At 54.5% G+C, this 15406-nt stretch overlaps 1 protein-coding gene across 1 annotated transcript; it reads right to left on the bottom strand.

Moving 5' to 3' along the window:
* Positions 1-493: 493 nt before the first annotated feature.
* LOC132481568 (chymosin) lies at positions 494-12158 on the bottom strand. Its single transcript, XM_060086437.1, has 9 exons — positions 12097-12158; positions 9350-9500; positions 8369-8486; positions 7234-7352; positions 4622-4821; positions 2977-3090; positions 2067-2211; positions 1373-1471; positions 494-631 (listed from the first exon to the last, which is right to left on the bottom strand). Exons 1-9 carry the CDS (start codon positions 12156-12158, stop codon positions 494-496), a joined length of 1146 nt encoding a protein of 381 aa, XP_059942420.1.
* Positions 12159-15406: the final 3248 nt, after the last annotated feature.

The raw sequence follows: 15406 nt of genomic DNA, 5'->3' as shown, positions 1-15406 counted from the left end.
AGCCCTTCTCTTAATAGAACTAGAGCCATTCTCTCCCTAGGCCAATATTCTCTACTTGGCCCGACCTCAAGCCCTTGTTCCCCGGGCACAAGTCTCATCCTGCAAAGGTCTCACTTATGCACTCTTTCCCCAGAAAGACGGGGAGTAGGAGAACAGGAAGGCAAGACTGGTCTTGCTTTTAAAAACCTGACCAGAGCTTGAAATGGCCAATTCCCCTGTGAAAGTCTCCATCCATCAACAGTGTCCACAGTGCTCCCTACCCACGTGGCCCCAGCCCTGTCGAACACACCACGTGACTATCACATCCCACCCCCAGAGCGGTGCAGGGATTCAGCCCCAAAGGAAGCCAGGCTTTGCAGAGATGTAGCGTTTATTGAGAACCGTCTGCTTGAAAACCTCACCTATGTGTGTGCACGTGTGTGTGCATGCGTGCGGGTGCATGTGTGTATGTGCGTGTGTTTGGGGACAGTGAGGCTCTTGGTCAGAGGTGCAATCAGACGGCCTTGGCCAGCCCCACGCGGTTGTTGGCCCTGTCAAAGACGCTGTAATACTGCCGGATGAAGACATCCCCCAGGATCCACTGCTGGGAATTATTTTCACCCTGGAAGCCACTGGTGCAGAAGCCCTGGTCCTGGGAAAGGGAAGGCTGACATGAAGCTGGTCCCAACCCCAGTTGCTGCACCTCTCCGGACGCCACCCCCAATCACTCTCTCATCTATTATTTCCTCTCACCCTTGAAATCACCTTCTGAGCTAAGCAAACAAGTATCAGATTCATCTACTCAACAGATGAAAAAATTGACATTCAGAAATGAAGTGTCAGATCCAAGATCACCTGGTAGGTCCCCTCCCCATTCCCCCTCACTGGTCCTCTCCAACCCCCGGCCCTCCTGCTCTTAGCACCTACGGCCCTGGTGACCAGCCAGAACAGGCCTGGGGACCCAAGACCTTGACAGTTCGGGGTGCTCAGGATTAGGTCAAAGCTGAAGCCAGCAGGGCAGTAGGGATGAGGGTTGGGTCCCCACAAAGCCCAGGTTATCAAGAAAAATCCCAGACAAAGCCCTAGGCCCCAGGGCTTAGAAGCTAGCGCAGTGGACGGAGGTTCCTATGGGTGGCTGTGTTCCCGCCCATCCCACCCTCCCTCAGGCCGCTGGGCTCCGTCCTTCCTGTCTGCACCATTTCTCTCAGGATGAGGCTGCCGCAGCCACAAATGAGGCTCAAGGACAACAGGCCCCACTCCGAAAGGCCAGGTGGTCTAAATGCACGTCCTGCTCTCTCCATCGAGCCCATGCCACTTACCACCAATGTGCTGAGTTGCCAGGAGGCAGGAGGGGAGCTGGGTGAGCCCAGGCTTCCTCTCCGGAGACTCATACCTGGTTGGTGTAGGCAGAGGGGGTCAGTGGGTACATTCTGCTGTTGATCTCAAAAACCACCGTGGGCATGCTGCTCAGGCTGCCGCAGTCGATGTCAAACTAAAGACCAGAGGGAGGTCCTCTTAGAAGGGCCATGGGTGTGATCTGACTGCCAGAAGCAGAGAAAGTCCCAGGTGGGACCTCTTCCTCTGCACTGCAGCCAAGAAGTGGGGAGGGGCCTGCTACTCAGAGGACCCCAGGGAGGTCCTTAGACCTCAAAGGAGTCACACTGATGGGGACCAGCCCAGGGACAGACACCAGCTCGAGACAAGGAGTTGTTTGCCTCGACATTTCCCCTCCAAGCCCAGCCAGAGCTCCCAAGGACACTGAGAGCACTTAGCTGTCAGGGAGGAAGAGGGGAGACCCATGGGTGGTGGGGGGACAAGAGGGCGCAGCAAAGCTCAGTGAGTCAGGGATGTATGACCCTCCCTGGGGACAGGAAATCAGATTGCAGCCACTGCATGAGTCATGGGACCTCCAACAGCACGTGGGCCAAAGCTAGAAAAGCTAGGCCATCTTGAAGACCTCCCAAGAAGTCCCAACCCCTACAGGAATCCCAAACCCCTCACCATTTCCCTTTGTCATTTCTTCCATGTGCAAAGGGGTTCCCTCTTCAGGGGAGTCTTGGGAGGTGGGGATAAGGGTCTGGCCTCACCTCACCATACCGGTTCTGTGTGGCTCCGATGGCCATCTGGATGTTGAGGATGTCACTGCTGGGCCCAACCAGTAAGGAGGTGCCCGTGTCCAGGATGGCCTGACAGCCACCATCACAGGCCACCACCATACCGCCGATGGTGACCCTGCAGAGGGGAAATAGGATGGCCTCGCAGCACATCCAGCGTCCACCCCTCCCTCCCTGGGTCCCTCCTAGCCTCCCCTGCCAGGATCCTTGGCAGGAAGGAAGTCCAGCCACCCCAGATCCTTTTCTTTGGGCTCCTTCCTGGAGCCCCCATAACTTCCTGAACTCAGACAAAAGACCAGAAACCATTTTCTCCCAACTCAGTGGCTCAGTGGAGGCCACCTGACCTTCTATGGGACAGAAACTTCAATGAAACAACAAAGTCACAGGCATTAAGGGGTGGAATGAGTACCACACTGGTTGCCCAAAGATCTGGTTTCAAGCTTTCTCCTGCCATTTATTTGCTGCAAATGCCCCAGGCTTCTTACACTCAGGCTTCTTATCTACAAAATGGGTACATTAACCACCCCATTCTTGATTTCCTCAAGGGATGGTCGTGAGGTTCAAAGTCGATGTTAGTAAATTACAAAATGAGGATAATCACAGCACCACCCCCACAGGGCTCTAGTGAGGACTAAACCAGGCAGTCATATTCTCACCCAGCACAATGCCTGGCAGGTAGTGGTGCTGGATTAAGCACAGCTAGTCTTATTAATGAAGTGTAAGTGAATGTTTAGCAGTCTCACTGACAAAGACACTTGGCCTTGGAGCATCTGATTCATACGTTAATGTGATGGTCTTATGAGCGACGGGGCTGACACCCAGACCCTCACATCCCCACACCTGGAGACGGCCTCTGGCGGGGCCACAGCTGCCGCTCACCCACCTGTCCACAGTGAACTGCCCGTACTTCTGCAAGGTCACAGGCACCCAGTGCAGGGATCCTGTGTAGTCGGACGGGTCAATGGCCCCCAACGTGAGCATGCTCTCCTGGCCATTCCTGAAACCAAGGAAAGTCATAATGTGGGACTCCGACACCCTGGCTCTGTGAGGAGGTAGCCCAGCCCCACACAGGGTTCGATGTGATTCAGACCCTGCCGCACTGTCCTCCCTGCCCCCAACACCCACCTCCACCCCAAAGGCTTCAAATGAGCCCTCCCACCTTCCCGGCACTCCAGGCTTTTCTTTGATATGAGCTACAACATCCTTTCTCTCTGGATTCTGCAGCACCCGCCCAGGCGGAGGCATCACTAGAGCCCAGAGCGTGGTCGTTACTGTGGGAGGGGAGGTCAGGAAGTAGGAGGTCACGTGCCTGCCATGGTCTGCTCAGGCCACTGTGTCCCTGCCCCCCACCCCTCAAGGCTTTCGGCCCCCAGCCCTTTGGCCTCGAGTAGGGGAAGGAGTCTTCAACGAGGTCCCCCATGCTCTGGATGAAAACTGCCACCCCAGCCCAAACCCTCTCTGTTCCTTCTGGGACTCTGTCTCGTGGCCAGGAAACACTGGCACACTGTGGGTCACCTGCTTCCCACTCTGCAGCTCTTGTTCCTTGGCCTCATCAAGCTCTGTCCCACCTCCGGGCTCTGACACATGCCACCCCACTGCTTAAAATGTGCCATCCCTTTGTCTCACCTGTGTATCACCCACTACTCAGGCCTCAGCGAAGCTTCCCCTGGCCACTCTCCACACACATATCCCGTCAGACTGGGCTGCCTGTTACTATTAAGCCTTCAGTACATGCAAATCTCCCCTGCAGGGAGTGCTCTTATCACAGCTGTCATCATAATTGTATACGTAATTATGATGTGTGTGTTGTCCGTTTCCCCTGCTAAAAAGTTGACTCCCAGTTTGTCTTGTTTGCTGATGTATCCCTGTCTCCTGGCACAGCCCCTGCACATAGTAAGGACCCATAAATATCTACTGAGTAAATGAATGAATGAATGCACCTATTTACCCCCTGCCTGGGTTACCCAGCTCCTTGTCCTGGGTGTGGTTCCCTTCTGCCAGTCCTGCCACCCACCCCTGTCTAGTAGAGCTGCCCCATCAGGCGGGTAGAGTGGGGAACACTGGACTGGGAGTCAGGAGCCCTGGGCCCCAGACAGGGCTCGTCCACCAGTTTGAGGGTGACCATCCCGCCCGGGCCTCAGTTCCCTGCACATTGAAAAGAGAAGGTTGGACTCCTTTAGAGCCTGCTCTAAACATCTGTGAGTCTCAGTGGCATCAATAAATGATTACTGAGGCCTGCCACTTTGGAAGAAAAGAGGTTAAAAGCCCCTATGTGGAGATGGATTCAGGCTTCCTTTTCTAAATGCCAGAAATGAAAGTCAAATTCTGGCCCAGTGGACTCTGGCTGCATCAGTGACCATGCTGGGGACCTTTAGACAGGCGGTTGGATGTTCCTGGAAGCAAGGAGAGGTTTGCTTGGATGCTGGTGACTACCCTTGTGTTGCAGCATCCCCAAGGGGTGGACACTCCTCAGCCGACAGTCCCTGCCAGGACGTGGAAGTCCAGCCCACGCTGGGTGCAGCTCCTACCTGTCCATGTAAACTGAGAACAGGTCTTGGGCCACGAGGTGTCTGTTCATCATGTTGTCAAACATGGGGACCGAGTACTCAGAGGCGAGGGAGGGGTAGGCCAGCCCCAGGATCCCATCGAACTCGGAGTAGGTGAAGACGTCACCAGGTTCCTGGGTGCTCAGGCCCACGGTCTGCTGGGGGTCCACAATGTTGGAGACCTGCAAGAAAGGCAGAGTGACCTCCACCAGGGGGCCCTGCAGGCAGAGGACCCAGAAAGGTCGAGGGTCAGGCTCTGCCAGCCCGCCCTCCCTCTTTTAGGCAGCATAGTTATGTGAGCTTAAGAGAGAAAAGCCTCCTTTCCCAGCTCTGTGCTGTGGTTTTGAGGGAACTGGTCTGATGAGGCAGGGGACTGGGTGGCAGGGGAAGAGGGAGCATGGCTGGGGGTACGGACAGCAGTGCTCATGGTGCAGAAGTTGGGGGTGAGCCTAAAGAAGGGCGTAAAACAAGGGACACTCCAAGGCCCTCTGCCAGCCTGAAGCCCTCCCATCAGCTGCTGCACCAGGACATCTCCCAGGGAAGAGCCGTGGGAGCAGCATGATGGACAGAAAGACCACGCACGCAGTTTGCATCTAAAAAGATCCCTCTGGGGCTTCCCTGGTGGCGCAGTGGTTGGGAGTCCGCCTGCCGATGCAGGGGACACAGGTTCGTGCTCTGGTCCGGGAAGATCCCACATGCCACGGAGCGGCTGGGCCCGTGAGCCATGGCCGCTGAGCCTGCGCGTCCGGAGCCTGTGCTCTGCAACGCCTGTGCATCCGGAGCCTGTGCTCCGCAACGGGAGAGGCCACAGCAGTGAGAGGCCCGCGTACTGCAAAAAAAAAAAAAAAAAAAAAAAAAAAAAAAAAAGAATAAAAGATCCCGCTGTGCATCCTTGCTCTGTCGTGTGCTGTGTGACCTTGGACAAGTACCTCTCTGAGCCTCAATCTTCTCATCTGTTACAGGGAATAACACCTGCATCTCAAGGCAGTGCTTAGACTAAAGAATATGAATGCTGAACATTTATCGAGCACTTACTAAATGTATGATCAGTGAACCTTTATCGGCACTCTGAGAAGAAGTGCTAACCCCAAAGGGTCCTATCAACCTGCCCACTTCCCTGGAAGGCTGACGTGTCCACTAGCCTATTCTGAGCTCCCACAGCGGCCCACCAGGCCTCCTGCTTCTACGCTGTCCCCTTATAACCCATCCTCCACACAGGCAGCCAAAGCGAAATGGAGAGTGGACGTCCTCATGTCACCCCTTGCTCCAGAGGCTCCTGAAGGTATTCAGGGTGAAACCTGCGTCCTAGAGTCCCCTCATGCTCTGGTCCTGCTTCTCACCCCTCTTCTCCCTCCTCTGGTCCCTTAGCTCACTCTGCTCCACCCACACTGATCTTTCTCTTCCTTGGGTGCCCCACTCATTCTCACTTCATGTGAGACTTCTGTGGGTGGCAGGGGGGAGGGAAGTCCTGACCCCTGAGCCTCTCTCTCCCACCCCCTGCCCAAGGTGGGTGAGCGAAGACAGCAAGATGCACCACGGCTCAGGCCCACAGCAAGGGCCAGCTCCTCCGTGAAGATGCAGATTTTCCCCCAGAACCCAAAATAGCAGAAAATAGCAAAACCTCGGCAGGGGAATCAGCCTTCCAGAGGTCTGTCTGCTGGGCCACCTCAGCCAGTGGCTCCGGTGCTGACTCCTGGGGAGGCCTGAGCTGGGAGGGCAACTGCCCAGCCAAGGGAAGAAGCTGAGGAGAGGGCTGTCAGCAGAGAAGGGCTGTGTCCTTTTGGGCTTGAAGTAAAAAAGACCTCAGCCAGACTCCGGGAAGAACTAAAGGAAGATCAAGGTGAAGAGCACCAAGGGATGCTGCTTGATTTTTAATCTTCGATGGTGGATGAGGACGAAAAGAAAGATGTTAGCATGTATTGGGCACTTACTATGTGCTGGCCACTGTATTAAGTACATCAGAAGCCAAAAAGGAACAGGAGCAAGGGGAGTCCTTGTCCAGAGGGCACAGATGCTCTCTGACATGAAAGAAGATGCTGCTCTATGACTGATCAAGAGTGAGGTCAAGCCCAGAGAGTCAGAGACGTGGGTCTGGCACTCAGCTCCCATTGTCCCACAGCTGTGCAACTTCAGGCAAGTTATCAGCTCATCTGGAGCCTCGGGTCCCTCATCTGAACAATGGGGATGAGAATACCTTCCTCAAAGGGCTGTTGAAAGAACTAAATTTAAAATGCGATCACACTTGTGACGCTGAAGAGCTCAGAACTGGCACCGACTCAGGATTCAGGACTCACTATGGCAAGGTCAAGCGAGAAAAGGGTTAGGGGGATGGAAATAGGACCTAGAGAAGCATGTCAGGTGGGGCTCTGGGGACTGACATGGGAAGGAAACGGGGAAGGGAGGGAGGGACACCCCACAGCTGCTGCTGGATAAAATCCCTCTCAGAGGCCTCCCCCACAGGGCCACCAGCAGGGCTAGGACCCAAAGGGCCTCTTGGCACCAGCTGTGGCACAGCCCAGAGCCCGGGTTTCTGGGTGGGAGAGTGGCTGGTGCGGGGAGAAGGCAAGGGCTGGCTGGCCCCAAGCCCCACTCACAGTGACGGTGTCGTAGCCCAGGAAGCCCTGCATACTGCCCGTGCCGTACTGGATGGACAGGGGCTTGCCCAGGTTCTGGAAGGTGAACGACATGCTTGGGTCGAAGCGGTGGTGATTTTCTGGAACACAGACTCAGGGTTAGTGGGGCCTGTAGCATCTTCTCACCACTCGACAGGGCCAGTGGGAGCTGAATCCTCACCAGGTCTTGTAAGAATATCGTCTAAATACTAACGATTCTGTCTACTGAAAATAAGCAAGAAAATTATTCCTTGCTGCTCAACCCAACTCTCTGACCCCCAGTGCTACCTTCGTAGCCCCCAAACAAAAAAAAAAAGGAAGAAGTAAACCATCCCTGTGGTTTCCCGAGACCGGCTTCTACCAGCTTTGTAATTTCCCGCAACTCTTTTTGCTTCACTAAACATTGGTTTCCTCACCTGGTAAATGGGGATAAAAAGAGCACCGACGTCCCAGAGTTGTGGGAGAAGTAAATTATTTACATATATTAAATGTTTACTCAGGGGCTTCCCTGGTGGCGCCATGGTTAGGAGTCTGCCTGCCAGTTCAGGGGACATGGGTTCACACCCTGGTCCGGGAAGATCCCACATGCCTCGGAGCAACTAGGCCCGTGTGCCACAACTACTGAAGCCCGCGCAACTAGAGCCTGTGCTCCGCAACAAGAGAAGCCACCGCCATGAGAAGCCCACACACCGCAACTAGAGAAAGCCCACGCACAGCAACGAAGGCCCAAAAAAACTCAGCCAAAAACCAACAACAACAACAACAAAAAAGTTTACTCAGTACCTCTCACTTCATTCTCCCAGGACCCACTGGCATGTTGTAGCCCCATTTTATAGAAAGAAAAACTGAGGACCCGGGAGGGTAAGGAGTCTGCCTTGGCTCCTAATAGAGCCAAAAAAAAAAAAAAGGAAAAAAGGAAAGTTCCCTCATTTCTCGCTGGTGCTTTATGCATCAGCCTGTGATTTGCACACCTTCCCAGTCTGTGGCCATTTGGAAGGGTTGAGCGAGGCTGGGCATGTCCAAGCAAGCTCTCCTTCCCCCTACATTTACCCCCAGCCACGCTGACTGTGGCTGGAAGAGCAGAGGGGTGGGCAGGGCAGGGGGGGCTGTCACTCACGGCAGGCGTCGCTCTTGCAGTAGACAGAGGGCACCCAGAGGTCAGAGGAGCCAGTGTCAAACACCACAGTGAACTCCTGGGGCGGGGTCCCAATGTAGACCTTCCCGAAGTACTGACTCTGAGGACAAACAGCACTGGGTAAGGGTAGGGAGCACCGCATGGGGGTGAGGGTTGATGCTCGGCACGGAGCCTGTTCAGTTCTGTAGGCCCTGTGCTTTCTGCCCACAGACCTAGGAGGCTGAGGGGGAAAAGATGGAAGGAGGATCCCTGGGGGGTTCTTCATCCCTGGTCCCCACGCTGAGCTCCGACCCCAGCCATGTTTGTCTTGCCCCTCCCGCAAGCCCTACATCCACTGCTGGAATCAGCCCCCAAAGCATACACTGGACCAAAAGGTAAGCCCTGTCTGGTAGGGATCCTGGGCCACCCTGCTAGGGGCAGGGACATAGTGATGGGGCACCAGCTAGGTACAGACCCCAGACCCAAGCTGTCCTGGCCACCTCTCCTTTCCTGCTCTGCCCATGGGTCAGTACTGGGGCCGGGGTGGGGAGGGGGACTACCTAGATAAGGGAACGAGGGCACAGAAGAGAAAAACAGCAGGTTGTTTACTGCCAAGAGTGACAGATGAGACAGACAGTCTCCAAAAAGGAAGAGGGCACAGGGGGCACTCCTGCCATGTCCCAAGCAGCTGCCCCCTCCCTGCCAAGCCCAGCCCAAGACATGGGTTCCCTGGGCCCAGAAATGCAGGCATGAGGTTGGATCTGGGAGCAGACCATGTACTCCCGAGGGATGCTGTCCCCAGGAAGGTCATCTGAGGTGCAGGGATTGGTTTTACAGGGCCTGCTGGCCCCTGGGAGATACTAAGGGGTGGGAGACGGCCCCACATCCCCCGGGGCGCCATGACTCCTGAAAGAAAGAAAGAGGCAGGGGGCAGCCAACACACTGTGTGGGAATCATTACGGGAAGGCAGGCAGAGCCACTCACATACAGGTAGCTGGTCAGGGGCTCGCTGGCCACCTCCCCGAAGCTGGAGTACTTGCTGCTGACGGCAGACCGGTGTTTCTGCAGGAAGTCCTCCAGGAGCCCATGCTCCTTTAGTGCCTTTCTCAGGGGTTTGCCTTTGTGCAGAGGGATCCTGAGGAAAGGGGAAGAATTAGTGATGAGGTGGGCATCTCCACAGGGCTGCCCAGCCTCAGAGAAGTGCCCAGAGGCTCTGGGCTCCATAAGCCACTCCCTCAGTCTTGTACCATAACCCGAAGTAAAAACTGTATTCTACGTCAGTTCACAAATCTGCGCCAGCCCTTACTAAATGCAATGCACTCTGACATTTCCTATTCCTTTCTCTTTTTTAATGCTGGTGGAGACTCAATCGATGTATTTTATAACCCGCTAATGAGTTTTGCAACTCCTAGGTTTGAAAGACACTAAGCATATTCTCATTCAGTCTCCAATTCTTACTGTGGACCTACTATGTGCCGGGCACCGTATGGGGCACAGGGGACACAATGGGGAAAAGGGTAGAGTCTTACCCTCCAGAAGCATACTGTCTGGAGAGAAAAACGGTGTCCCCCACACTCTGGAAAATGCTATGACAATGCTTCTACCCTTTGCCAACCCCTGTTCTCTGCTCTCTGGGCAGCCTAATGTGGGTGGAAATTCTTCAGAGGGTTTCAGCACAGAGTGTGGTCCCCAGAGAACTTGCTTAGAATTTAGATGTTGGGTGATGGAGGCAGATCAGCAGGAAGAGAATCAAGAAGGAAAACAGCAGAAGCTGGTTCAAGACCTGGTCTCCCCAAAGCCCTCAGAGCTTCAGCTTCTTCTCTGCGAAATGGATTATCTCTTCCTTTCCAGCCATCTCGGGGCCCTGCCGTGGACCAACTGAGTGGCTTAACCTCTCCAGCTCTTAGTTTCCTCTCCTGCAGATTGAAGGACTGGAGCGTGATGTTTCCCAATGTCCCTCCCAGCTCTAAGAATCACATGGTCCTCCTCCGTGGGCCTATTTTAAGGACAACTGGAGACTACAGGTGTGAAAGTGCTCTGAGAATAATAAAATGGCAGCAGGTTTAAGACCCATAAAGAAAACGGGTTTTCTCATGTTGTTCATGTCCCAAATGGATCCCACATGGAACAGCCTCATATGTGAGTTATGGTCTCTGGTCTGGCGCCTCCCACCCCCAGCCCTCAGATGTGACTTCAGCGGGGACCTGATCTATAAATGAAAGGTTCTCGAGACATTTCTCAGCCTTTGTCTCTGATGATAGAAAAGGACTTCAGCCCAAAAGGAAGGAGGCTGGACTGAGCTCCTGCGAGCAAGCCCACAGCTGCCCTTTCCCATGTCCAAGCCCCCAGTGCTTTCTGCTTTTTCCAGCTCCGGTTCTCACTGGCTACAAGATCCACTGGCTGAGTGCCTGGTGACTCCCACACTAGTAACTGCAACTCTTCTGAGTTGTCCCATCACAACACAAGACCCACAGAGCCTCCCTCAGGGCAAGCGAGCATCAAAGGCAGTCCACCGCCCCACTATGGCGGCCCTGAACACAGGCTCCAACCACCATGAAACTTCCACCCACTCCTGCGTCCAGGCCTGACACTTGGAAGAACTCCACTTTCAGGACCACCACAAGCAGCCTCCACTGGTCAGAGACACTGGACCTCTTTTTAGGGATCCTGCTTCCCAGAGATGGATTCAGGTTTCCCTGGGCTCGGACCTTGACAGGGCTCGAACCTGGGAACCAGAGGTAATGTGACGTCATTGGCAAGAGTCTGGGACCAAGACTGGGACCACCTGGGACCAAGTCCTGGCTCCTCCTTTTTTTTTTTTTTTTTTTTGCGGTACGCGAGCCTCTCACTGTTGTGGCCTCTCCCGTTGCGGTGCACAGGCTCCGGATGGGCAGGCTCAGCGGCCATGGCTCATGGGCCCAGCCGCTCCGCGGCATGTGGGATCTTCCCAGACCGGGGCACGAACCCGTGTCCCCTGCATCGGCAGGCGGACTCTCAACCACTGCGCCACCACAGAAGCCCAAGGCTCCTCCATTTTTAACCATGTGGTCTTGGGCAGCTCACAGACCCTCCCTGAACAACAGTTTCCTCATCTGTAAAAATGCAAATAATATATCTACCTAATCCCTGAGGCTTAGTATAGGTAAAGACCTAGTTGAGTGTCTGGCACCTAGTAGCAAGCAACTCCATAAATATCAGTTATTATTTTGGGAGGAGAACCTGGGAACTTCACCCACAAAGGATTTGGACAAAATAAAGAGAACTTTATTTTGTTTAACAGATGCACACATAGCTCTTACAATGTGCCAGGCACTGTTCAGAGCATTTTACAAATACTAACTCATATACACCTCATGACAACCCCATAAGATGGATACTTCTGTCATCCTAATTTTACAAATTTATGTTAAGTGGTGTTAGAGAGTTACGCTAGTGATGGAGCTGGGGGTCAAATCGCAGGCAGTTTAACTCCAGAAGCCATGCCCTTAATCTCCCAGGCAGCCCATCTGACTCCCTGTTCTCGTTCACCACGCCCTGAAGAGAGTAACGGAACGCTTTAGAGGGAAAGGCCCAAAACACAAAGGCAAGACTGACCGGGAGCGACTATCTTGGGAAACTGCAGCATTTCCTTGAGGACTCCCCAGGGGAACAATGGCTGGAAGACTATGGAGAGACCCACACAGAGCCGATGCATGCAATGCCCATCCCCTCCCCTGGGGCCTGACACCCACCTGGTGATCCCAGTGCCCTGGGAGAGAGCGAGGACTGAAAGTAGCACCACGAGACACCTCATCCTGGACCTGGGTCTGGCCACCACAGTAGCCAGTGCCCACTCCCACAGCCTTTATAGAAAATGCAGGGTTCCCTCTGGCTGGGAGCCCAGGCTGCAGACATAGCCCCTAACTTCAGGCCACTCCACAAACACATTAAGATAGCACCCAGACTACACAACACCGGCTCTGATAAGGGCCACTCCGGGGACTTCAAAGCTGAAGGGTACACATGCCTGATCTTCAGGCCAGGAAATGTCACTCACACCTTCCTGATCTGATTTCCCCTTTCAAACAGGACTTCTTGGGCTAACACAGGTGGAGCCACTGCCAGAGCCCTATCTCATGTCCCACCTGATGGTCTGTAAAGAGGCCTGTTCCCAGTGAGCCCCTTCCTGCCCTAGCTGCATCCCGTCCCTGGGCCTGACTACACGGGAGCCCCAGCCGGCCCTATCCTGGAGTCTCCCTGCCCAGTCCTCCCAGCCCAGGTTTCCAGGGTCCACTCAGTCTACTCCCCAAGTGGCATCTGAGGCCTAGAGTGCCTGTTCAGTCTGTCATCTCCATCTAAGAGAGACACAAATCCAAGATTCCTGCTCCCCCAGGGTGTGGCCCTTTGTTCCATGTTGGAAGGGCATTGGGAAGGGGAGGGAGTAGACACCAGATCCCATGAACAGTTGGGGGGCCTGAGGAGGGTAAACGGGGAGGGCAAGCATGTGCCACACATGGAGGGGAAAGAGGAAGCTATGACATGATGGTCAGGTTTGGGGAACAGGTTAAGCGCATCTAAGCCACACACAAAGGACCCAGAAGAGCTTCTTGGAGGCACACAGGCAGGGGCTTGTGATGAGGAGAGAGGGTCCCAGGGTCCAGGCCAGATTGGCCAGATATGCTCTCAGGCCTGTAGCCTGGGCGAGAATTAAGGCAAAAAGGAAAACAAAGACTTAGCCACAAAAGTGGAAGTCACATCCCAGGAGTGAGGGGAGGCTATGAACTGGAAGCTCAGGCTCAAGTCAGAATAAGGCAGGGGCTTTGGGACCACAGTTGTGAGGGAGACCAGAGTGCCAGCCATCCACACCCTGTAGGACAGATGTCTGCAAAGTGAGGGAGGCCTGGTGGTGTAGAAGAGGGAAGCATGCGCCTGGAACAGAGAGGGCAGGTTGGGCAGCTGAAGAGGTGAGCATGTGGTGGGCCTGTGGTGGGCCCCGGACATGGGCAGGGGGTGGTCTGGGAGGGGCAGATCCAGAAACTCCTGTATTTGACTTGTAAGGGCCTCAGGAGGCCAGTTGACAGGGAATCTGAGTGTTTTGTGACGGGCCTGAGGAGGACAGGCAGACCCCACCCTGGCCATGGCAATGCCCACCCTCACATCTTTTCCCAGTAGCCCAGGATGCTGCTGCTTCTCAGGCCCCAGGAAGCAGCCATGGGCACATCCAGCTTTCCAAAAGCACCCTCACGACATCATCAAGGCACCCTCCCTTTCCAAAACCAGGGAAGCAGAGAGAAAAAAACGCCACCTGATGGTACAGCTTGTTTCCCATTTCCTTCCCTGAGAACGCTGCCCTGCCAGGCCAGGCAGAGCCTGCGTGTCCTGTCCCAGTGGCCCTGTATCCGACCGGTGTTTCCTCCCCCACATCAGCACCCAGCATGCCACATAGTAGATGCTCAATAAATACTTGGTTAAGCAAATGAATGAATGAATGGCCTTGCCGCCTCTCTTGAGGAATAAATAGCAGGCCGCATCTTTATTGTGTCCTGCAGATGAGGAGATGGAGGCTCAGAGAGGTTAAAGGGCTTGCCCGTGAGGAAGAAGAGCTTGAACTTGGTCTGATGCTCTACACGATACCACAGGGCCCAACAGGCTGTGAGAAGTTCATGAGTTTACAATGTCGAGTCTGGAGCAGCACTGCTTCTAGCTCACTCCTCTCAACTTCTGGACATTCCTTGGGACAGCCATACTTATGAGCAACGGGGCCATTGGTAGCATCTGGGGCTGGGACCCGCAGGGGTCAGCACATCAGGCAAGAGTGCTGTACCACCCCGCTCCATGTCACTAGTGGCCCAGCCTGACCCAGCAGCAAACACTACTGGACAACGAGTCTTGGAAGTCAGGCTCAGCCCCCTCTCCCTCAGCAATGTGACCCTCAAAGCCAAGAACCAAAGCACTGGCTTCTCCGTGTTTATTCACAAGATTGGGATCACTCTAACAGCATTCAAGTGCACACTATCAGGGAGGCTGCCCCAGACTGCACAGGATGTTAGGACTGTTTATCCCCGGGAAGCAGGCCAAAAACTGAAAAAAGCTTTTAGAAAAGTCACGATAAGATTTCATCAGTGGGCACCCAGAGCCAGGTGGGAACGACTCCCCTTGGTCTAGATTCTTTGAGTCTGGGAACTGATCCACAAAAGTAGCTCAAATGAAATCAGGGCCCAGCGACAGCCTTTCCTGGGTACCCAACCTTGTGACCTCCACTCAGACGTGAGCGGCAACAACACCAACTCAACTCATCCTGAGAATCTCCTATGGGCTCCACTGGACAGAGACGTGGAGCTGGTGTCATCTCCAACCCCAGGGAGCCACAGTCGGGTGGGGGCCAGATTGGCCCTGGTATGTGACCCTGCTGTGATCCAAAGGGCCAGACACCTCCTCTGCAAGGGCTAGTTGGCAGGGGAGCGTGGTTTCTGTAAAGTACACGTGGGATGATCCTGGGCTTGAATCCTGGGTCTCCATGTGTAATTACCCTGGGCTTGAACTCTGGGTCTGCCACATGGTGTTGTGACCTTGAGTGAATCCCTTTACTTCTGTGTGCCTCAGTTTCCTCTTCTGTAGGGTAGAGACAATGACACTGAGAGGGTCATGTGAGGGTCAAAGATAAGTGAGTCCAGGGCTGCTGTTTGTTAGGCCTTCTACAAGTAGGAGGCATCGCGACTGCGGTTGTGTGACCTTGAACATTTCAGTCATTCCCCGGTCTCGGTTCCTCATCTGTGAAATGTGGGATTTACAAGCTCATGGAGCTGGTCTGAATCTCAGATGTGTCCACAACAGCAGTTCTTTTTGTGCTCTATGCGCCAGTTGAATTTCTGCACTGTGCCCCGAGCCCTCCAGACTGAGGGGCAAATTAACCTTAGCCATTTTTGCACAGTGCCCCACAGACGTGCTTTGGCACACGTGACTCTCCAGCCCGCCAAGTTTACGGGGGCGTGGGCGGGCAGCAGTGTCCTGTGGTCTTTCCTTGTCCCTGCCTGGGTCCCTGTTGCCTCCGTGTCTCACCTG

This window comes from Mesoplodon densirostris, chromosome 2 (assembly GCF_025265405.1).
Source record: "Mesoplodon densirostris isolate mMesDen1 chromosome 2, mMesDen1 primary haplotype, whole genome shotgun sequence".
NCBI classification, from domain to species: Eukaryota; Metazoa; Chordata; class Mammalia; order Artiodactyla; family Ziphiidae; genus Mesoplodon; species Mesoplodon densirostris.
This window is presented reverse-complemented; position numbering and strand designations above follow the sequence as displayed.